The 25,110-nt window shown below is 43.1% G+C and overlaps 1 protein-coding gene across 2 annotated transcripts in view; it reads right to left on the bottom strand.

The window, feature by feature from the left end:
• Window positions 1-3,761: 3,761 nt before the first annotated feature.
• Window positions 3,762-25,110, bottom strand: part of KCTD1 (potassium channel tetramerization domain containing 1) — a 250,816-nt gene continuing 229,467 nt past the window's right edge. For both annotated transcript variants that reach the window (XM_006154530.3, XM_006154531.3), the window contains exons 4-5: window positions 10,051-10,356; window positions 3,762-4,678 (exon numbers count right to left, since the gene is read on the bottom strand). In XM_006154530.3, coding sequence (XP_006154592.1) covers window positions 4,520-4,678; window positions 10,051-10,356 — 465 coding nt within the window. In that variant the 3' untranslated portion in view covers window positions 3,762-4,519. The remainder of the gene's footprint in view (window positions 4,679-10,050; window positions 10,357-25,110) is intronic.

Here is a 25,110-nt window from a genome sequence, read left to right as displayed (position 1 = left end):
CACATACACGCACACACACACACACACACACACACACAATTTAACCCCCCTCCCAACACACACACACACACAACACTAAATACCTGACTCTGCCAATAGGGGACAATGCGATAAATCCAAATTGTGCAAAATCCACCAAACCATTGACCTGGAGTCTTCAATAAGTCGATGTCATGGGAAAACCAAAACCTTTTTGCTATGGCTTAAATGCATTCTTCACCCCCCTTACCCCCCTTCATGTGATGAAATTTGTTTGTATTATTAAGGTCTTGATTTAAAGCAAAACTTAATCTGCTTATAGTGTTAAAACGTCAGCCTTTGGGAAGTGATAAAACATCAGGTGGGGCCCACAACCAGTCCTGGTGGGTCTATAAAAAGAGGGAATGAGACAGACATGTTCCACGCTTGCTTTGTCTCATATTCCGCCATGTTATTCACCCCAAGACCCTTACCAGCTGTGGCCCCTTAACTTTGGACCTCCAAAACAGCAAACTAAATAAAACTTTTTTTTTTTTTTTTTTTTGCCATACGGCAAGTACACTTACAGGCGAGAAACAGAGAGAAAGTGAGAAATCACCCACCCAACACCACAGGGGAGATGGCCACGCCATAATCCCTTGTCCTCTGTTCTCCTCTTGGGATTTTGGGGATGCATGCACAAGTGCCCAGCGTGATTTTCAGTCCCCCAGGTCTGACACTTGAATTGTGGTCTGCCATGTGGAAATCCAATGCCTTAACCACTATGTCACCTGCTGGCTCCAACCTCTTTTCTCTTAAATTACCCAGACTCAGGTGTCTCTGTTAATAGCCACAGACTAGACTAGAACACCTTTCTAAATTAAACACATCTAAAGAGATATTAATAATTGCATGACCAGCAGATGGCATAATGGCTATGTTGCTGGACTCCCATGTTTGAGTCCCGGACCCGGTGGCTTAAACTCACACCAGGCGTGTGTGCGCGTGTGCCCAAGATTCTAAGAGGAGAATGGAGAAGGGATTGCGGCATAGACATCCCCCAAGGGGGTGATTTCTCACTTTCTGTCTCTCTGTCTCTCTCTCTCTCTGGCAAGCACACGTGCCCTATAGCAAAAACCTCTCTAAATAAATAAATAAATAAATAAATGCATGCAATAAATGTTCCCAATCAGATCAGCTAGGGAAAAATAAACACAGTTATAAAGATCCTTATTGGAATGACTGGTGAAATTTGGATAGGAACTGTAAATTGGGTTAAAAAAGTAGTAAAAAAACAAGATCATGACTCAATTATTCTTTGATTGACCTGCTCTTTCCTGAAGTACTTTGGTAGCTAGAAATCTAAAAACAAGGAAATTATAAGACCTAAAAACATGAAAATTACAAGCGAAACATTTGCTCCATTGAACTGGGCCAAAGTTTTTGTGGAAGAATGCAATTGGGTTGTAGTCATGTAAACGGGCATAAAAACTTATAAAGGACCAAAGTGGACGCTAACAGCAAATGCACACACCGCTGTGGAGTAATTGGTTGGGACAAGCCATCGACACACAGGGAGTGCTGGGTAAGTGCTAACTCATGATAACCAGCAGAGGCCCTAGGTAGGGGCCCTTGCTTTATTGATTTTAAGAAATCCTGCCTAATGAGAATGGATGGCTAGACAAATCAGACAATTTTATCCTCTTTTCAGTAGTTTGACGATGCCTGAGCTGCTGGTTGTAGAACAGCCTTGGCTGTCTCCATCTGAGACAGTGGTGTATTAGTCTCAAATAAGGGGAAATTACACAACAACGTGGAAGCCTGGCTGGCAGTCATTAAAGTAATTCAGTGTTTGGGCTGCCTCTGTGTTTCAGGGAGTGATAGGAACCATTAACAGCTTACTTTTAGTTTCCGAAGCCAGAGATATTTTCATTACTAGTGTCCTCGGGCATAGACTTTTTAATTTAAAAAAAGAAAGTAAGTTCAGGATGGAAATAGCCCATCACCACAGGAACGTTTTTACAGCAGAAACACATTATAGTTTACCTGTCAATCTTACCAGCATGCCAGGTTTATTTTGAATGTCTAGAAAGAGGATGAGGGAATAAGGCAGAAAGGTGAAGGCAGGACCCATAAACCTCAGACTGATAGAGAACCAGCCACTAAAACCTTGGAAAAGCTGAGGCCTTCATTCTAAAGTGATACTGAAATCTCAGGTTTCTTTCCTCTCTGGCTAGTAATCACGTGATTGGGGTAGGCAGGTGGTGCGGTGGTTAAGGGTGCTGGACTCCCACATGGCTGACTGTGGTTCGAGTCCTGGACCTGGCGGATTGGTTTCTCACTTTCTCTCTGTCACTCTGTCCCTCTCTGGTCAAATTTAAATAAATAAAGTTAATTAAAATAATTCTTAAAAAAAAAATCAAGTGATCATCTTGGTCCAGAGATTTTTCCCTTTTTCTTTCAAAGCTATAATTTTCTCCTTTAAAAATATTTTTTGAACAGGTATTATGGCTTATTCAAGTTGGCCACAAATTCGTTGTTACTTTTATTTCCTCCCTTGAATGAGCAGGTGCTGTGTCTCAACAGAATGCAACAGAAAAACACTGTGGAGCTTCAGACTGAGCCTTTTAGAAGACAATGGCTTCTGAATCTCCTTCTTGGAACACTCCTTGGAATCCAGCTACAAAGATGAGAGGGGGACAAGCCACACAGAGCCAATAGCCAGTATCAGTTGGCAGCCATCGGAGCAAGCTGATCTGTATATCCCAGTTGAATTCCAGGAATAGAAGCAGTCCAGGGAAGGCCAGCTAACACAGGACAATCACAGAATCCCAAGAGAATACATTTGCTTTGAATTTGCCAGCAAGCATGTGCACTCACCAAAATAGGTGTGTGTGTGTGTGTGTGTGTGTGTGTGTGTGTGAGAGAGAGAGAGAGAGAGAGAGAGGGAAAGTACCTCCTAAGAGGCATGGTTACTCTGCAATCCATTCTTCATTTTTCCCTCCTTTTGAGATTTTGGGCATGCACACACTAGTGCCTGGTATGGTTTTTCAAGCTGCTGGATCTGGGACTTAAACTGTGTGATTAGTTTTGTGGGACCCAGCTGCCTTAACTATCACACCACACATCTTAATTTTTTCTTTTCTTTTTAATTTTTGCTATAGGGTGCATGTAATCACCAAAGAAAGACACCAGTTGAGAGAGAGAGAAAGAGAGAAATTCAGAAATTACCCTCCAGAAGGGATGTATGTGCCATAATGCCTTCTCCTCTATTCTTCTCTCAGGAATTTGGTCATGTATACACACATACCCAGCATATTTTCCAAGTCGCCAGGTCTGGGACTTGAGCCCTGTACTCAAGCAATGTGAGATCCAGTTGCCTTAACCACCATACCACCTGGCTGACTTGGTCATAAAATGTTTTAAGCCACTAAATTTTGGGGTAGTTTACTCTGCAGCAGCAGGTAGCTTGAATAGGTGTAACTGAAAAATTTTTAAAAAGGAAGATTTATCTTATTCACCAATGCAGAATAAGAAAGCTCAAAAACATAGCATTTGCTGAGTCAGAAGGGAACTGTCTAAAATAGGTGACGACACGACATCCTTATCCTTTAGTGGCCTTTGACTTCAAAACTGGCCCCAGAGTTAAGCCCTCTTTTTGATGCTCAACACAGAAAATTAAAAGAAAATTTCATTTCAATCCAACCTTACCCACCCCCACCACATGTGTGTTGCACACAAACCTCATTTTTTAAACAGAGTTTATTGTATTTAATACATTATAAAATTTGAAAAATTGTAGGAAAGCAGCAGACGCAAACTGGAGCAATTCTAACAAGTAATAATTCTGGCCCCTTTGCAAAACTGAGCAGTTTAAAAACAAAGTAAAGTTCACATCTGTGAGGCGGACAAAAAAGTGTGACTTCTGTACAAACTACATTTAAAATCTCATGTCTAACGTCTTCCATATGCAATGTGCTCATGAGAGTTTTTCGGAAGTCCTGCCTGGTCCCTGTCCAAGAGAGACATGAAACCTCCATACGCAAAGAAACTAGATTCAAGGTGTCTGTTTTTGTTTCTGTTTCTTTTTTTGTTTTTTGTTTTTTATTAAAAAAAAAAAAAAAGGAAAAAGAAAGATAAAGGAAAAAGAAACAATGGATGGCTGTTGGCAATGAAAACTGTAAGGAGACTGTGTCCTCACCATTCATGGCTTTTATAGGTCGGAGGCCTCAGGAGGCCCAGGACACTTCACGGCCATCACAGCACCAACTGGAGCTATCACGGTTTTCTTCTTCTTCTTCTTTTTTTTTTTTGCATTTCCTACCATTTGACATATATATATATGTATATATATATTTATATATTTTTTACACCTTGAGGATATCATTATTCCAATTGTTCCCATATGAATACAGGTGTGGTCTCTAGTGGATATAAATGTGTCTTTTATTCGATTTTAGGTCCAGGACTTGGTTGGCTGTCCCAACTGCACACGGATGTCCCTTGCTTGTTTGTGTTATTTGTTGTGTGTTTTCCTTTTTTTGCAGAAGAAGTATGTCTATTAGTCCAGAGGCTCTTGCTTTATCCGGATGACAGAGGGCACACGGGGTGTCCGCCTCAGTTCCCGCCGGAGGACATATTCGCTGAACTGGGATGAGTCTACCCCTCCCCCACAGGAGCCCACAATTTCAAAGCCTCTTTGCTGCAACCTCTCGAGGACCTGTGAGGGGCCAAGACAAACATCTGGTTAGGTGCAAGGTCAATCCTCAGGCCACACCAATACCCCGACATTGTTTCCAAGCTTGAAATCATGTGCAGCTCTAGTTCATCTCATCCCACCCAAACATCCCTTTGAGCTTCTGCTCTTAAAAGAAAGCCCTGGATTAAAGGGCTGGAGAGAGGGACTACCAGATGGCATAATGGTTATGTTGCTGGACTCCCAGATAGTCGATGTGGTTCGAGGGCTGGATTTGGCAATTTAAAATTGATGTTGGGAGACCAGTAGACAGCATAATGATTTTCTCTCTCCCACATGGCTGACTGTGGTCCTAGTCCTGGACCCAGCAGCTTGAAACTCACACCGGGTGTGTGTGTGTGTGTGTGTGTGTGTGTGTGTGTGTGTGCATGCCCCAAATCTTGAGAGGTGAATGGAGGAGAAGGGATTGCCACATGGCCATCCCCCATAGGGGGCGATTTCTTACTTTCTGTCTCTCTGCCTCTCTGGCAAACGCACACACCCTATAGCAAAAAAATCTCTAACAAAGAAAAAAAAACTGACTCCAGGTATGTGTGCATGCATGCAATCTCGAGAAGAGAATGAAGGAAAAGGAATTATAGCATGCCATTCCCCTGGGGGGGAGGGGTGATTTCTTGTTTCCTAGCTCTCTATCTCCCCAGCAAGCACATGTACCCTATAGCAAAAATCTCTCTCTTAAAAAAAAAAAAAAGGAGTCAGAGAGAGGGAGCAAATGTTTCTAATACTTTGTGCCTTTGTATGGTTGTTTTACACCTGCCAGTTACATCAGGTCTTATCTATTTTATAGATGAGAAAACTGAGGCTCATGGCTAAGTGCTGGAGCTGGGTTTCTAACTCAGGTCTTTTGATATCAAATCTCCCCTGCCCCTTTCTTGGAATGTGCAATGCTATGCTTGTCTGAAGGAAATGAGAGTTCACATTTCAAAGCTCATTTACCACTAAATTATATTCTATGAGATGATAAAAGATATGGGAAAAGTGATAGGCGAATTTCCTTGGTGATTCATTTATACTTTTGACTCTGCTACTGTTCAATTTTCCCAATACTGAGTTAATATTCTCTATCTCAGCTTGGAAGATTGGTAATTTCTTTTTCTTTTCTTTTCTTTTCTTTTCTTTTCTTTTCTTTTCTTTTCTTTTCTTTCTTTTCTTTTTGAGAGTTTTTTGCTATAGGGCACATGCACTTGCCAGAAAGACAGAGAGAGACAGAGAGATAGAAAGCGAGAAATCACCCCACCAGAGGGGATGGCCACGCCGCAATCCCTTCTCCTCCATTCTCCTCTCGGGATCTTGGGCATGCATGTACACGTGCCTGGTGTGAGTTTAAGCCACCAGTCTGGAACTTGAACTGTGGTCAACTACATGGGAGTCCAGCGACCGTGGTCAACTACATGGGAGTCCAGCTGTTCCCAGGAAGATTGGTAATTTCAATAGCTGAACAAATGGAATACCAAAGACAACGAAGGTTTATCTATAGTTTTTCAAGTCTGTGGCATTTGAAATAGACTTGTTAGCTTGTATGCATGCAAGCAAGCAAGAATGAATGTAGTGGTCACATATTAGAAAATATACTCAAAATAAGCTATTCTAAATTCCTCATATGGGGGGATCTTCAAAAAGTTCACAGAAAATGCATATTATGAAAAAAAAATTGCATGAGTTTTAATTTTGGGGGGGCACCAAAATAAACTTGTACTTTCATCCCATTTTTCCAAGTACTTTTTGAAGCCTTTTCCTATAAACGTAAACCAGATCATCTACTCTAATCCTGAAATCAATATGTAGTGCCACAAAGATGCCTGTGTTTGTCACTACCTGTCTGACACTCTTAAATGTAGCAAACAGCACCGGTGAGTCCCAGACATGTGAAAATACAGGAAACTGATATAGAGCACTCAGTTTCTTTGTGAATCCAGCAACTCTTAGACTTGCAAAAGTTCCCTGCCAGGATTCTGCATGTGATTAAATTGCTTCTACACCACTCTAAAGGCAAGATGACTCAATTACAACTTTAAAAAAAAAATGCCTGCCTCAAGTTTGTTTTGGAATGAAGTGAAATGTTACTAAATTAACTCTCAAAATATAGTCAGTATTAAGTTAACTTTTAAAAAAATTAATATTTTTGGGTTACCTATGAAGAATATCACCTAATGTCTGGCAAAACAGCCTGCCAGAAGAGATTGGAAAGCAGGAGAATATGCTTTCTGAAAACTTAAACTTCAAATATTGGCCAGTTGAAAGAAAAAAAAAGAAAAAAAAATCTTTAAGAGAACAAAGTTAATATTTCACCCTATAGTGCTCTATTTCTGTAGGCAAATTCACAGTGTATGTGCACACCAGTCAACAAAAGCAATAGATGAAGAAAATAATCTGCAAGTTTAAAATCAGGATGTGGGGACCAGCAGGTGGCATAATAGTTATGTTGCTGGACTCCCATGTAGTTGACTGTGCTTCGAGTCCCAGACCCAGTGGCTGAGACTCACACTAGGCACATGTGTGTGCATGAGGGAAATGGAGAAAGGATTGCGGCATGGCCATCCCTCCCTCCCCCCCATCCTCAGGAGGAAGGGAGTGATTTCTGTCTCTCTTTGTCTCTCCAGCAAGCCTGTGTGCCTTATAGCAAAAATCTCTCTTACAAAAAATTAGGATGTGCTTTGGTGACAGGTGAATAAAAAGGTGAAGAATGAGAAGAATTTTCCAGCTGAAAGAGGAATGTAACTTGTCATCAAGAAACACCCCAGTTGTGAGGCTGAATCACTGCACTGAAAAGGATTATTTGCCATGATTAGGAGAGGAGACAAAGGTAAAGGAATCTGTGAACAATCAAGAAATCTAACCCTGATTTCCGTTTTTCTTTCAGTGCTGTTACAGTCACTAAATTATTAATATAAGGAAATCTCTAAGCCTCTCCTTCCCCAGGGGGTCTGATATGCATAAGAGGAGGATTATTTAATATGAACCAATGATACCTTGGATGTAGTCAAACTTATTTCAATATAATGCCAATAGTTTATGAGGTCATAATTGTGTTTGTTTTCTTTTTTAGATTTGCTTGCCACAGGGCAGCCCCTAGCATGAGAGAGAAAGAGAGAGGGAAGGTGAGAAATCATCTCCCAGGGGAGATGACCATGCAGCAATCCCTTCTCCATTTTCCTCTTGGGATGAGGAGCACACATACTGGGCATGATTTTCAAGCCACTAGGTCTGGGACTTGAATCTTTTGGCCATGTGGGAATCCAGCGCCTTAACCATCTTGCCATCTGTTGGCCTGATGCTTACTTTTTAAACATCAATTTAGTAGCAAAAAAAAATCAGTGATCATTCAAGAATGTGAAACAATTTAGAGAGATACCAGGCATCACACGCTAATCCCAGGTCTGTACAAGCCTACAGGCCAGAGCTTGCTTCTTGGTCGGTGGAGCAGGAAGCAAGAGTGAGTTGGAAGACAATGTTAATCCAGATGACAATTTCCACATCTGATCTGGGAACTGTGTCAAGCATGAGAATTGATGGTAGTTATTCACTAGCCCCAAGGGTGGGGCTAAGGTCTTCCCATGCTGGTTCTGAATGGTTCTGCCCTTCCCTCCATTAGTGGAGTGCCTGGGCAGTGGGGTGTGGAAGGATAAAGCCTGGGCTTTCAAGGCTGTTAGAAGCTGCAGAGGCCAGCTCAGGAGCACTGCACAGAGCAGCGTGGCACTGCCACGCACCTCCAGGGGGCGCCATCTGCATAGATGAGAATGTGAATGTCGCCCTCGGCAACTGTGCAACCCAGCAGCCACCTGGCTGCTGGAGAATGTGTGCCTTCCTCTAAGCCTGCCGGTGGGTCACTTTCTGCCTGTTTTCTGCTGTTCTGATCTCAGACAGCAGCCCATAACATTTAAAAATGATAAATACTGTAAAACATCCTCAAGAGGCAGCATGACACGGTCAGTGTGTCTGGTCTTTGTGCTTTGGGAGAGGTCTGTTGTCTAAATATAAACAACGTCATAGGCTCGTTCCAATAAAAAGAGGAGGAAAAAAAAAATCAAAATCCTTTCCCCATTGGCTTCACATAGTTTTATGTCACATAAAGCTAGAGACAGGACTCAGGTGTGCCTTCATTTACTCGTCAGCAAGACAGGGGGATTAATAGTGCTTATCTCTTAAAGTTGTCATAAGAAGACAATGCGTGCACAAGCCCTGGCCAGGGTACGGCTGGGAGGGAGGACTTAGCACATGTTAGTGAAGCAGACTGACAGCACCTAAGGTGCAAGGCACAGTTCTGAATTCTACCCATGTCTCCTCTTCCCATAGCCTTTTCTGTCCCAGAAAATGGCAATTCCATTCACCTACTATAGTTCCTCTGTCAAATATATCTTAGTTCTTCTGGGCTTATGTCTTACCACCCACAGCTACTGTTAGAAAATCTTGTTAACTCCAGGGACCAGCAGGTGGCATAATGGTTACATCACTAGGCCCACATAGTCAACCACGGTTTGAGTCCCGGACTTAAACTTGGACCAGGTGTGTGTGCGTACGTGCCTCAAATTTCGAGAGAATGGAGAAAAGGGATTGTGATGTGGCCATCCCCTCTGGGAAGGGGGTGATTTCTCACGTTCTGTCTCTCTCTGGTGAGCACGTATGTACCCTACAGCAAAAAAATCTCTCTCAAATGAAAAAAGAAAATCTTGTTAACTCCATACTCAAGATACTCAGAGCTGGCCACTCTTGCTTGGCCCATAGCTTTCTACCTATTTCTTACTTCCACTATTTTCTACATGCTGCTGGAGTATTCATATTAAAATACGCCTTTAAACAAGTAAAACCCAAGAGAAACCAAAACAAAAATTGCCTACTAGAATTTCTTTCTAGAATGCCTACTATTCTCTATAAGGTTCTTCTTGATTCATCCCTGGTCACTTTTGGCTTGGTATCCTCCATGATTCGCTTTCTTCAAGTTCTGCTGGCTTTCTGGATATTCCTCAATATATCCAGCGTACTCCCACCTCGAGGGCCTTCTGGAGTGCGGATCCCTCTGCCTGGAATACTCTATCTACCTCAGAGATCCGCTTATCACTACCTGGGCAACATTCATGCTGATGAGTGTCTGCCCCCACCCCACTCCCTGAACACACAGCTGGTCTGTCTTGTTCTCTTTATCTCTGGCGCCACGCCAGCACCTGGCACCGAGTAAGTGTTCAACCAAGATCCGTGGAATGACTGAAAGCCACAGAGGGTGAACAGCACACCGACCCGACAGAGATGATGCTAATGGGAGTTTCTTAGCTCTTGGAAGGCAAGGGTAAGTGACAGCAGTAAGAGTGACATTTGATGCCACACAGAGTGTAATACTATACCTGGACTGAGTTGAGGTGACAGTAGCCATTTAGTGGAAACCTGATGACGTGCGTAGAGTCGTGATTCCAGCCTGCGTTGACAGAGTTACACATCACATCTCCGATCTCTGGAAACACTTCTTCTATCAAGGATTTGTCTCCGCTGAGTGTGATTCTTTCTCCAAGGTCTGGGGCCACACGCACCACAAGGCACTCGCAAGGCCTTGAAAAGCGACCAGTTTCTCTATCCTGCTTCCATCTTTCCATCTCCAACAACATGGGCTGCAGCTGGAAATATTTTGCCTCTTCATATAACAAGGTATAGTCCTGGGGGGAAAAGGCATTTTACTGTGCAAAATGTAAACACAGTGTACTGCAAAGGCACACGTTTGGGAGGTGGTTTTTTTCACCTCTGGTGTTACTTCGGTCATCAAAGCTCAGTGTACATTCCTCCCCTTGCACATGTTGGTAAAGACTCAATTTGCATTCACTGGTTCATTCATTCAGTGATGATGAAAGGAGCTAACGCTATGAAGGGCCAGGCAGGCCTCTTCTAAGTGCTTTCCATAAACCAAGTTGATAAAGGTCACAATCAGTGAGCTGGGAGCCATTATTATTCCCATCTTGCAGATGAGAAAACTGAGAGGAATGAATTCACCCAAGTCTTTTCTACTTGAGTAGAAAAACACCCTTGGGTATTTAAGTTTGGGTGTGTTGGTGAGAATCCAATGTATATCCTCTTGGTGCAACCTACATATCAACTAAGGTGAGGTATGCTTGAATATGCACGCTTCATCTGAAGCTAATGCTCCTCGTCACCTTCAGTGGCAGCTCCAGAACGCGTCGCAGGAGCATGTGTGGCAGTGATGTTGTAACAGTGGGTGGGAACCTGGAGGGTAAGCGGGTGGCTTTTACTTAAACCTGGGTGTTGATTCGTGATAATTTGGGGAAAGCTACTGGAAATTTGGAAGCCTAACACCCTACCTTTCACCACCCGTCAGACGGGTCCTGCAAGGTACAGGTGCAAAAAGGAAACTAGTCCATTTCTGAAAGCACAATCACCTACTCTTTAGGCATAATGTCTTCTTCTTTGGCCTTACAAAAAAAATCTACTGAATTAAAACAGAAATCTAACCATTGGGTACTAAAACACACACAAGTCATTGAATGGGAAGACAAAAGAGAATGAGGTGGAGGTCACAACTTAGGAACACTGTTAACAAGCAGGTCAATATTGTGCCTAAACGTAGCTATGGCCACAATCATCTCTAGGTGTGAGATAAGAGAATACTTGTCCAGACACGTTGACTGAGAGTGTTTTAATCAATTGACACAGACATTTCTGTCTTCCTCCCATGGGCTGGAGCTGGCAGGCGGTGTCTGGTGCCTATGTGAGGGCCAGTGGGGTAAATGCCAGGCCTGAGTTCCTCAGAGGTCTCTGCTATTTAGACAGGATGGAGTATGAGATACAGAGGATGAGCATGGGAGAACTGTTTTTACTCTGCACTTTGCTTTCTCTTGCAGATCAAGCAGCAGCCACAGCATCAAGGTTTCCAGGAAAAACAGTACGGAGAGATAAGAGTGCCAGTGGGCCTCTAGCTGTATGATCCACTTTCTCTATTCAGAAATTCGGGCTAGGCCAAAACATCCGTGCTCATCTCAGGAGAACAGGCTGCTTCTTTATTTTGTCCTTCTCCTACAATCCCTTTACTATAGGAGTCTTGGTTCCCTACAGGAAAGGAATCCACTGCTGTGCAATCTTCCTGACACATCTTTCTACCTGTTTAACCTCCCAACCTATAAGAGACAAGGTTTGAGGAGTTGAGAACTAAGCTGAGGTGTGGCCATGCTTAAGGCAGGGCAGAACTGGGCCCCCCCTAGCCCAGCCTTGCGGGTAGGAGTAGGGAGACTCTGCAGGTTCTTCTGGTCTACCTGGGAGCCTCACTACCAGGCCTTGCTATCTTTGAATTATGCCAGCTGTGAGATACTGACCTAAATATCCACCTACTTATTGAGATGACAGCCCTTCAAAAGATTTAAAAGAAGCATTGACTTACACAAGCAATAGAAGTGAGAACTTCAGCTACTGTTTTTTTTTTTTAATGTTTATTTTCCTGTGAGTTTTAATTACAAATTTTAGAAGAAGGAAAGATCTGGACTGCGGTAGAAACATACCTTGCCTTTTAGAGCCAACAAGTCTTCAACTTCTATAGTAAAGGTGCTTACCGTGTGGTCTTCTTGACCAACTTGGACTCTATGGAGTTGTTCCCAGCGTCGGTGAATGGTGAACCATTCAGCCCCTGACTGAATGCTCCCAGCTACAGGAAGCTTACTATATCACCGGGCATAGCATTTAGTCTGTTGGCAGCTCTGATTTTTACAAATGTCTTCATTAGAAAGACCTGAATTTCCTGGCAACATCCATTTATTTGTCCTAATTCTGTCCTCTGAGGTTACGGTGATTCTAATCTATCGCCGACATGGTAACCCTTCCAACGTGTGAAGAAAACTGTTAGTTAGGTCTTAATATTGTTCAGGCTGAATAATACCCAATCTTTTCAACTCTTTCTCATTTGTTACAGTTCTAAAGTGCTCCAGCCTCCAGTGCGTACTTGGTTTTGTCAACATGCTTCCTAAAACCCAAAACAGAATGGAACCTGACGTTTCAGATGTGACCTTTGTTTGGCCACACGCTCCAGCCACTACCAGTGCAGTCTATATTGGTGTCCTATTGCTGCCGTAAAGATTACTACAAATTTACTGGCTTAAAAGGACATAAACTTCTCTTCCAGTTCTGGTCAGAGGAGAAAGAAGTCTAAAATGGGTGAGAAAGCCTGCGTTTCCTCTGGACTCTAGAGGAAAGTCCGTTTGCTTGCCCTTTCCAGTTTCCACGGGCTGCATGCCTTCTGTGGCTCATGGTCCTACTTCACTCCTACCTCTGCTTCTGTTGTCTCGTTGCCTTTTCTCACTTAACCCTCCAACCCTCTCTTTCATGTATGAGGATCCCTGTAAATACACTAGGTCCACCCCAGGTAATTCAGGACAATCTCCCCACTCTAAGATCCTTCACATGATCACATCTGCGAAGTCCCTGTTGCCACGTAAGGTAACATATTCATAGCTTCCAGGAATCAGGATGTGGCCATCTTGGGTGTATGGTGGGGGCGGCATTATTCTGCCTACATGGCATAAGGCTGTTGTCTTTGTTGGCAGTCCCATTCACTGTTAAACCTTTTCATAAAGGTTGCTATGAGACAGGTCTTTATTTCTTTTTAAATTTTTTTCTATAGGGCGTGTGTGGTTGCTGGAGAGAGACAGGGGAAGAGAAAGAGGAGAGAGGAAAAATAAATTTTTTAAAAAAGCACTCCTTCCAATATGGGGCGTGGTCATGTTACAATCCTTTCACCTCCATTTCTCCCTCATTTTGAGATCCTGGGCATGCACAAGTGCCTGGCACACTTTCTAAGCCCCCAGGTCAGGAACTCAAACTACAGTCAGCCTTGTGGGCTCCAGTCACCTTAAGGATCACACCTTGGCTGGCCAAGCTAGAGCTTTCTTATTAAGTGTTTATGAAAACCATAAATAGTTGTAGTTTCCTCTTTAACTTTTATACTGTAGGTTCTGAATTTGTTCCAACTTACTGGGAAAACATAGATTCTTTTATCCAGTGTTCTAAGTCTCCCTCTCATTTTTTGTGTCATTTTGAACCATATGTTCTATTTCTTTATATGAATCTTTTCTTTCTTTTTTTTTTTTTTGAAGAGGTTTTTGCTATAGTGCACGTGTGCTTGCCAGACAGACAGAAAGAGACAGAGAGACAGAAAGCAAGAAATCACCCCCCAGGGGGGATGGCCACGCCACTATCCCTTCTCCTCCATTCTCCTCTCGGGATCTTGGACACGCACGCACACACGCCTGGCATGAGTTTTAAGCCACTGGGTCCAGGATGTGAACCGCGGTCAACTACATGGGAGTCCAGCGACATAGCCATTACGCTAACTGCTGGTCCCTTTATATGAATCATTTCTTAAGGCACCAAGATCACCAGGCTACATGCAGCCATTTGTTCAGGATGGTGCTCAGGTAACAAATGAAGACTCTGGAATTTGGCTGTTCAAGTAGCTATAAAACCTATAATTCTGGAGCTGGCAGGTGGTGTGGTGGTTAAGGGTGCTGGACTCTCACATGGCTGACTGCAGTTCGAGTCCCGGACCTGGCAGCCTACTTTCTCCTATTCTCTCTCTCTCACTCTATTCCTCTCTGGTCAAATTAAAATACATACATACATACATACATACATTTAAAGCAAACAAACAAAACCCCTATAATCCTAAAAATCGTCCAGTTTATAGTGGTGCCAAGCATCTGGCTGAAATACGGTACGTTTAGTGGGGCTCTGAGAGGAAGGTTGGAGTTGTGGCAAAGTCCTAGCCTTCTTTACTGCCTACTGAGTCTCCTTAACTGTCTAGGGCTCCAGTCTTCTTATCCATATTACAAAGGGAATAAATTACACTGAAGTTGCGTCTAAGGCCAGCCCTGATGGTATAGGGATTTGGTGCAATGCTGGGGCCACATGGAGGACCAGGTTTGGATTCTGAATCTATCTGAACAGACTGGGCATGTCTGTATGTGCCCATAACCCTGGCTGGCTGGGAGGCTGAAGGAGGGCCATGACACTGTGAGACCCCGTTGAGGGTAACTGCTCTCTCTTCTTTTTTTTTTTCTTTTTTGGAGAGGTTTTTGCTATAGGGCTCATGCACTCGCCAGAAAGATAGAGAGAGACAGAGAGACAGAAAGCGAGACATCACCCCCCAGGGGGTGATGGCCATGCTGCAATCCCTTCTCCTCTTGGGATCATGGGCATGCACACACATGCGCCTGGCGTGAGTTTAAGTCACCGGGTCTGGGACTTGAACCACGGTCGACTACATGGGACTCCAGCAACGTAGCCATTTCACCATCTGCTGGTCCTGAGGGTAACTGCACTCTCTCTCTCTGTTTCACATGAAATAAAAAAAAAAGAAATGGAAAAAAAGTTGCTTCCAGCCTTGATAGTCCATGATTCTGTGTCCATGACAAAGCCCTGACCTACCAACTTGTCTATTTTAACCCAAAGAGAATGAGGCAAACAGACCTGGGAGTTAAAAGTTTCCCCAGGCTAACTCTGAGTCCTCACAATCTTTTCTTTCCTCTAAGTTCATAAACCATGTGTTTATTAATCTACTCTGAAGTCTGGCCATGGATAGACAGGGCATCTGCCAATAAAATGCTTTTCTGATTCATTGTTACCTACCCTTGGAAAATTAGAGAAACACTGGTCCTTTTCAGACTTCTGACCCTGCTTGGTGATTTCTGAAGGATCTGGCTAGTGGTTATTAAAGTGAAGGTTCAGAAAGGCTACCCAGTAGCATTCTGCACTCTGGGACAGAACTTGATGGCCCAGCTCTCAACTGCTTCAAGATACAAGTGCTCATTTACTCTCTTGACTACTGGCTGCGTATTTTCCTCTATGGTGGTATCTGCCTGGCTTTCAGAATAGAGCTGCTCTTTGTGCTGAGAGCAGAGGTTGGAGAACAGCTGGGCACCTGGGCTCTGCTTGGCTGGGACTCCCCACGCTGACTTGCCTTTCGACATCGGCTGGCTGAGAGCTAAAATGGTCCTTGTGGCACCGTTTTCTGCACAGTGACACCGGTTTCTCACTGGCCATTCATTTTCTTGGCAGGCTCTTTTGTGTTGTCTTCTTGTATCTCCTAACATCCCTATCAGGAAACTGCACAGCAAAGTCAGTCCTAGTTGGCTGTTCTCTTTAGAAATCTTATCCTCCACTTCCCTTCCTTAATCAGGATCATTCATTTTTAATTGCTTTTTAGAGTTTGCATGTTTCCTTTTCGGTTCTCTGACCCTGTGCTCACTCCCTTTGGTCTCTGAAGATCTGAAATCTATTCCTAAATTTCTGTTCTGATATAAAGGTGTCCTTTTCGGGGGGCGCTTTTACAAATTCTATCAGGTTGTCAGAAAAAATGATGCATTTTTGCATAGAAACACATGTCATGGCTCTTCTGATGACCTGATAGACAACTTGGTCTCTTATTTCCAAGGTACTTGGTAGAAATAGGTGAGAATTTATGGGGCGGCAGCAAGTTCAGCACAAGTTCTTCTAGAAAAAGATGAATTCAGAGTATCTACTTTTTACCCCTTCTGAGAGATTAGCTTTCAGTAAAGTTTCTTGAGATTGTGCTACATACCAGCAGTTCTTCCCTGTTCCTATGTCAGTTATACCTTCTCTGATTAAGAAAGTATCATCCAGGGAACCAGCAGTTGGCATGTTGGCTGTGTCGCTGGACTCCCATGTAGTTGACCGCGGTTCGAATTCTGGACCTGCGGCTTAAACTCACGCCGGGCATGTGTGGGTGTGGGCTCAAGATCCTGAGAAGAGAATGGAGAAGGGATTGCAGCATGGCCATCCCCCATGGGGGGTGATTTCTTGCTTTCTGTGTCTCTGTCTCTCTCTGTCTTTCTGGTGAATGCACAGGCCCTATAGCAAAAACCTCTCCAAAACAAACAAACAAACAAAAAAACGAAAGCATCATCCAGGCCGAGCTGCAGTGGTGCAGGCAGCAGAAGTGCTGCTGTGTAATGCTGGAAACCAAGGGGGGAAGGCTCCAGGTTCGAATCCCAGGCTGACCTAAACAAGTCGGGTGTGCCTATGATCCTGTCTGGCTGTAGGGCTAGGGGATGGATCGTGGACTGATGTGGGTGACTCTCTCTCTCTCTCTCCTCTCTTTTATCCCTGTAACAAGTAAAGTTTAAAAGAAAAAAAAAAAGGCAGGCCAGCACTGTAATCATTAGCCTACTGAAGGGTATTCTGTACTTAGAATCACGGCAATTAAGGGAGTGAGATACTACATGAGTGACCATGCAGTTTGGATTCTGGCACCAACCGCTTTAAAAATATGCCAGGCATGTGTTCCTCCATGTCTAAAATCCTGACAGGATGGGGAAATGGAGGAGAAAGGCTTGCAGTGTAACCACGTCCACAAGATTCGGTGGCTTAACACAATACAGATTTATTCTCTGGCAGTTCTGGAGGTCAGAAGTCCAAAATGCGTCTCAGTGGGTTGAAATCAGGCTGTTGGCAGAGCTGTCTTTCCTCTGGAGGCGCTAGGGAAGACTCCATTCCTTGTCTTGTCCAGCTTCCTGTAGCTGTCAGATTTCCTGGGCTGTGTCTAGCAGTCATCATTCTCCTTCTCTAACTCTAACCCTCTAGTACCGGGGAGAGAATCCTAACTGGCAGCAGTGAGGCAGTGGGCTGGGGTAGATGTGAAGTCCTGAGTGGGCATCACCAGGTACTGGAGGAGAAACTTTGTGAGGGGCCACCCAGCTGCCTTCTCTGAGAAAGCTCCACCCACAGGAGTGAGGAAGTCAGGTTTGTGTAGCCACAGGTGATTGGCTAAAGCGCTGGCATTGGAGCCAAGCTAAGCCAATAATACAACCTTTCAATAGACTTTTGAGCATAGCAGGGTAAGCTGAACACTGTCAGCCAGCAGCTCTGCCTATAGCTAGGAATGGTGGACTATCACACAGAAAGACCACAGATGTTAGCATCAGGAGGGAGCACTTACCAAAGATGAAGTGAAAAATAAAAAGTGAGAGAGAGAGAAGATTTTTGTGGTTTCCCATTAAAAAGTAGGACCAACACTCCAGACTCCTGGTGTCCTGGGAATTGCAATCATGCATGTGGGTGTGCACACATGCATATTCATATGCAGGGAAGAAAGCCAAATGAACAAATCAGTATAACTGAGAGCAGAGGAAAATGAAAAGAGGGACAGTCCTGTCTATATAAACACTGCAAAGAAGTCCTGCAATCACTTATGCAGAGAACAGATCCTAAAGGCACTCCGTGGGAGCAAGGGCCAGCAGCTGCCTCCTAGCCTTCTGAAATACGATATGATCTCAATTGTTAAATGAGTGTCTAACTCACACAGATCATTTGTGGGATGAGGTTGGAAAAGGTGCAGAATGCTCTGATTTCAAGATCTCATGTACTTGCTCCACCCAAACTGCAGGGGAGAAAAGCAGGGAATCAACATTCTCCCTGGAAAACCTGGTAAAAGAGCCTTTCCACATGCAAAGAGCCACATTCCTTTTTTCAGGGTGAGGAGAAAAATCTGGCAAGGAAGAAGGCACCTATGGTTCTGTTCAGGACGTGCAGAACAAAAGCTCACATGTGGTCCTGTTATTTGTGATTCACACAAATGGAATTGTGGCTGCTACAATTCCTTCATCAGCCACAAGGGCTGCAGGGCCACCTAGGCTTCTACTCACCCTCATGCTGTGCCTCTCAAGTTCCAGAACACCCTGTAATTTATGGCCAGTCACCCAGAGGTTCTGCGGGAGACATTTTAAGGCCCTGGATATGTGAGCTTCATTTGACATGTTTTTTTTTTTTTTTTTCCTAAGTGTGTGCTAGAGCTAAATATTTAGCCAATTGAAGGGTATTCTGTACTTAAAATTGAGGCACTGTGGGTATTTTTTTTTAAAAGGTTTTTGCTATAGGGTGTGTGCGCTCGCCAGACAGACAGAGAGACAGAAAGTGAGAAATCACCCCCCCCAGGGGGGATGGCAACGCCACAATCCCTTCTCCTCTGTTCTCCTCTCGGGATCTTGGGCACGCATGCACATGCGCCCGGCGTGAGTTTGTTACGCCACCGGGTCCGGGATGTGAACCACGGTCGACTACATGGGAGTCCAGCGATATAGCCATTACGCTAATTGCTGGTCCTGCACTGTGGGTATTTGAGGCTCTGGAAGCCTCAGGGAGGAAGGCGCAGAGAAGCAACTGTCCCAATCCAGGTAGATGGGTGAATCCTCAAGGGACAGTTCTCTGGAGTCAGTCCTGCCTGAAACCCATCAGTCATTCCCTTCCCAGCATCTAACCTGAATGTTCTCAGAGGAAAATGAAGGACTGCTATGTAGATTTGCGAGGTGCTGAGGGTTAAACCAATGCACCTGTTTAAGACACTCAGCTCAGTTTCTGGAACATATTGCAACTAAGACTGGCTAGCATCACTTTCTAGCCATAATTCCTGGTACATTGTTTTGTGATTCCCTACAGTCAGCAATAGTCTTCTAGTAGTGAGCGTTATACATTAATGTGTTATCGTGACAAATAGATTAGGGTGATGATACTAGATACATAAATGTTTTATAGTTTCCATCTAGTCCTACAAGACTTGCAATTTATTTTTTTAAGTGTCAGAGGGTGCATGCAATCACCAGAAAGAGAGATAGAAAGACAGAGAGAGAGAGAGAGAAGGAGAAAGCACCCCTCAGTGGGGTGTGGTCACAATCTCTTCATCTCTCCATCCTTTCAGGATTTGGGGCATGTATGCACCTATGCCTGGCATGGTTTTCGAGCTGCCAGGGCAGGGAGATTTGAACCATAGTTGGCCCTTGTCCTATATGATTTTAAATGCACTGGCTGCTTTATATTTAGCTTCTGGCTTCTGTAATTCTTTTGCCCCTTTTCTGTGGTAAAAATTAATTAATACTAAACAATTATGGTGTATCCAACACCTAATGTCCTCTTGAAAACATAAAATTATCCTAGTCTGTGAGAATCTTAACAATGTATTAAGGACATTAGGATATACATGCAAAAAATACTCAGAGTCCAAATACAAGAAAGCATATGACCAGGTTTTAGGTGACCTGGTATGCACCACAGTTTGAATGTGAGGCCCATTCCATTCATCCATTTATCCCTCCATGGATTCATTCACTCACGTCACAAACATTTACATGGTTACTACGTGGCAGGTTCTGGGCCCGTCTGACAGATACTGCTGGGTAGCTTCCCCAACAGCTATTCCCAACCCTTATTCCTTGCCAATGTGTCTTACTACAAAAGCTGAAAAAGAGGGGGAAAAATAACTTTCTCAGTCTCCTTTGAAGCAAAAGGAAGCGTACTTCTGACCAGAGAACCATAATGGGAAAGTCTTCTGGGGATCTTCTGATAAGGACAGCCTTGTGAGTAAAAAGCCTTTTGCCTCCTTTTCCTGCCTTGAATGAGGATGCCTTGAGCTGTAGCGGTCACCTTACGACCTTGAGGTGACAGGCATGAGGCCAGAACATCAACACTAAGGATGGCAAAACAAAAAGACAGAAAGAACTCTGATCCTTGATAACAACACTGAGCGGATACCTCTGCCAACAAACACAGACCTCTGACTTCTTATGTGAGAAAGACACATTTCCATTAGTTTAAGCCACTGTTAGCTGACTATTCTGACACTCGTAGCTGAAAACATTCCTAACACACAGCTGGGTATAAAGAGCTAAATAAAAAGCACAGACCATTATAAATGTAGCCACAGAGAATCATGGGATACAGACAAACCTAAGCTACCCTAGGCCTGAGAAATCTTCCTGGGGATATGGTTAATAAGATGAGCCCTGAATTCAATTAAAGACCAGGGAAGGAGAAGGAAAGCACAGCATAGGCAGATGAAATGGTCTGCTCCCTTTTATTCCTGTGTTAGGGTAATAGTTGCATAAAGTCTGACCCAGGTGGGAAAGTGCTGGGTCATGTTAAGGGATCTCTCTGAGTGTGCTGGGCCTGCATGTGCTCATATCCAGGGCTGGTTGAACCCTGGATGGTTCATACATCAGGACTCTGGTGGTAGTGCAGTCTACCTTTCTATCTCTGTCTCTCTTACTCAAAGAAGAAATAAATTAAAAAATTTAATTAAGTTTAATTTAAAAAAATCTCTTAAAGAGATACATTCACTGTTGAAGGGAATGCAAAGAACCTTAGATACTATGGAAAACAGTATGGCAGTTCCTCAAAAAACTGAAACTAGAACTGTTTTAGGACCAGTAGTCACTCGACTGGATACATATCCAAAGGATAGAAAAATCAGTATGTTGAAGAGATTTTTGCCCTTCCATGTTTTCTCAGCACTATTCACTAAGATATGGAATCAACTTAAGTGCTCAGTTGATGAACCGATTAAGAAAAAAAAAGTGGTACATATACACAATGGAATACAGTCTTGTGATAGAAAAGATGAATTTCTGTTATTTGATGCAAAATGGATGAATGTGGGAGAAACAATGCCAAGTGAAATAAGCCAGGCTCTGAAAGAGAATTACTAAGTGACCACATTTAAGACTGTACGTCTTAGTCATTAGCAGAAGCTAAAGGACTTGATTGCATAGAAAGTGTAATGGTGGATATCAGAAGCTGGAAAGGAGGAATTTGGGGAAGGGCGGGGAGAACTTGATGAACAGATACAAGAGTACATGGAAAGAAGTGGAATGAGGGATAGATTATTATAGCATAGTAAAGAATGTTAGTAGAGTTTATTGTCGGATAACCAATAAGGTGAATTTCAAATGCACACAACATTAAGTAATGTTAAATGTTGGAGACAGTGGATAAGTTTAATGCCTTCATTTGATTATTATACATCGTATACATCCTTTGAGAAACCACACTATATCCCACAAAGGTGTACAACTATCATGTATAAATTAGAAATGACAATAAAAATGATCATTAAAGCAAGTGTCTCCTGGTTTCAACACAGAATGGTTAAGAGAAAGGGAAGGTGGGAGAGAGGAGACCAACCGTGAACCACTCCAAACAATCCAGAGAGCTGCTGGGGCATGAACCAGGGAGGTGAGCTGAGAGGAGTGGATTGATTCGAGAAGTAGCTAGGAGGTAAGTTGGGTAAACTCACTGATGAATCGTATGTGGGAGGCAAAGAAGAGGAGAAAGTACAGAATGACTCCCTGGTGAGCAAGGAGGTGGATTTTGGAATCTTTTACTGAGATAGACTACAAAGGAAAAGGAGCAGGTTTAATTTCTGGTGGTGGCAGCAGGGAGAAGGAGGCAGGCAGGGTAAGCTCATGTTGAGTAGCTAAAGTTTAAGGAGCCAATGAACTAGCCAGATAGAGATTCCAAGTAGGCATTTGGAAATGCAATCACCCTAAAAATAAGGTGATTTAGAATTGAACTAACTAAACCTTTTCCTGATCAAGTCCAGGTTGTTACGTAAAATAACTTGGTAAAAAACATAATAAAATCTTATGGCTAATATCCTTTACTAATATACATTGTAGCCATGAAAAATTGACTTCTTTTTTTAAAATATCATTTAAAAAATCGATTCTATTATCTTAATTACCTAAATAATGTGGGAATGCTTGCTCACTGTAAAAAGATAAATAATAAAGTTGAAACTACAGTGTATTAAACTAAAAGTAAAATGTCCTTCCTCATCCTCTTTCAATTCCACTGCCTTTCCTCTAGGAAAACATGAACACAAAAAATTTGTTCACCTCTTCTCATCACACTTAAGCCCTTCTCTATGCACTTACTGCTCTCCCAAAGGGAGGAAAGCCCAGATCTGACTGGTGGTGCCAGTTTCCATTATGGCTCGGTCACTGCTGGAGTCTCTGCCTGTGCAAGGCCTTGGCCCTGATTCCTCTGTCCATGTGGGGCTGGCACCTGCTTTCTAAGGAAGGCCAGACTGGTTTTCTCACTGGCTCTCTGTTCTACTTGCAGCTGGTGTGAGATGAGGCCCTGCTCTCTTTACCTATGCAACTGTCCTTGGCCTGTGGACTTGAGGCTGCTGTCTAAACCCAGTCAGCTCCCTCTGTGGTCCTTGTCTGAGCATGTGACTTCACAAGGTTGAAAAAAATTTTTTTAACTTTACTTATTCGTTTTCCCATGAGCAAGAGAAACAGAGAGAATGAGCATCTCTAATAGGATCCTGAAGCTATTATCCAACCCCTAGCCTTAGCCAGCCCCAGATCATGCATATGTATGCTGGGAATTCAGGGAGGTCTTTAGATGCAAACCCAGAACCATCCCATGTGGGTTAGCCTCAGGGAGTGATCTGTTTTGCCATTGTCTTACTTTCTTAGTTCAGACTAAGAGTTGGAGGTTGGAGACTTCACTTTGAGGCATTCTCTAATCCAGCTGGTATCTGAGAGTCCTAGATAAAATTCTTGCCCGAATTAATAAGAAGGTGGCATGGAGGAAAATGTAGGAAAGGGGTTCAAAAGTCCACACACAAAGAAAAACCTGTATACAATGAAAATGACCCTTAAGAAGCCTCCTGGAAGGAGACTAGCAGTTAGCTTAATGGCTATGTCTCTGGATTCCCATGTAGTCGACCACGGTTCGAGTCCTGGACCCGGTGGCTTAAATTCACGCTGGGCACGTGTGCACACGTGCTCAAGATCCTGAGAGGAGAATGGAGGAGAAGGGATTGTAACGTGGCCATCCCCCCTGGGGGGGGGGGATTTCTCGCTCTCTGTCTCTCTCTCTCTCTGTCTTTCTGGAGAGCGCACGCACCCTATAGCAAAACCCCCTCCAAAAAAAAAAAAAAAAGAAAGAAAAGAAAAAAAAGAAGCCTCCTGGAAGGAGCTATATCAGAAATAGTTTCTTGATATGCTCTCTTCCTCATTTGGAAGACACCATCACTGACGAAGAGCTGCCTTTTATTTAGGAGCCATGTGGCACAAACCAAGCCCACAGGACTTTAGGTCATGGAGTCACTGAAATGTGCTGAGGCCTTCAGCAGGCTCTGGGAACAGCCATCAGCCAGGAGCTGAGGGCTCTCAACCTTCCTCAGCTTCTTTCCGGGGCTGCAGAGGAATTGCACATGCTAGTTACAGTCATTACTCTCTGTTTTCTTGCCAAATGCGTAGAGATGTTCTCAAGTAAATAAATGTACACATGATGTAACTCCTCTGTACTCTCTTCTCCATTTGGCTAATAATCCTCGGCACATGCACCACTGTTGAAAATCCTGAAGAAGATGGAAGACATGTGCCATTTATTAAATTGGGATCTACTCTGTAGATCTTTTTCTCTGTGTTTGGAGGCATTCCTAAAAGATTTTGTTTATCTAAATGGGAAGATATTATACACATCGTTCTGCAACTTAGTATTTTCACTGAATAATAAAATGTTGGTGATTTTTTCCCCTTCGTATATCAACAAATATAGACTGACCACATCCTTTATAAGTATTCCATATTATGGATATTCTGTAATGTTTGCAACAGTTAGCCACTGTTGAACTGTTGTTGTTGTTGTTGTTGTTGTGTCCAGTTTTCACTATTACAAAAATGACTATAATAAAAATTCTATGTACATATATCTTTACATATTTATGTAACTATTTCTAGGAGATAAATTAATAGACCAAATTGTTTAGTCAAGGAGAATGTATATTTAGAATTTTAACACCTATCGCTATCTCAAAATGTTTAATAATTTCGCTCCATATTCCCCAACACTGTATACTATCAATCTTTTTTCATTTTTGCCAGTCGAATGAGAGAGTGTTTCATTTTACTTTTGTTTCTTTAACCCTAGAGAGACTGAATATCTTTTCAAATGTTTATTGGCAACTTCTGTTTTCTTTAAGAAAAAATGTTAATAGCATACCGAGTTTTTCACTGGCTTGCTTACGTATTTCATATAGATTTTCAGGAGCTCTTTTATGATGGACATTAATTTTTTGTTGTCAATATTTCTTCTAATGTGACACTTGTCTTTCATTTGTACATGGTGTCTTTTTTCTTCTAGGTTTATTTTATTCATTATAGAGAACATGTATGTGTGCACAGGAGAGAAAGAAAGAGAGAGATAGTGGGGGAGGGAGAGAAAAGGGGAGAGAGTGAAGGAGGTAAAAGGGACAGGACTCCTGACAGGGTTTTGTCACGATGCAATCTCCTTCCCTGAGCCCTCAGTTCAGCAAGATTCTGTGCTTTTGTGCATGTGCCCAGAATATTTCAGGCTGAGCAGGGGATCCAAACCTGTGCTTGGGCAGGTGACTCCTTGCAGTGCGGTCAGTATGCTATATACTGCAGCACCTGTTTGGACATGTATACGGTGTCTTTAATTCAACATTTTTTTAAATAGATGCCTACTAGGTGTTAAGTCTTGTTTAGATAGGCTCGTTCTGCCTCAAAATTATGCTCTTAGAAATTCCTTTTTGAGGGAACCAGCAGTTAGCGTAATGGCTATGTCACTGGACTCCCATGTAGTCGACCGCA

This window comes from Tupaia chinensis, unplaced genomic scaffold (genome assembly GCF_000334495.1).
Source record: "Tupaia chinensis unplaced genomic scaffold, TupChi_1.0 Scaffold000414_1, whole genome shotgun sequence".
NCBI classification, from domain to species: Eukaryota; Metazoa; Chordata; class Mammalia; order Scandentia; family Tupaiidae; genus Tupaia; species Tupaia belangeri.
The sequence above is the reverse complement of the archived record's forward strand: the minus strand, read 5'-3'. Positions and strand labels throughout refer to the sequence as shown.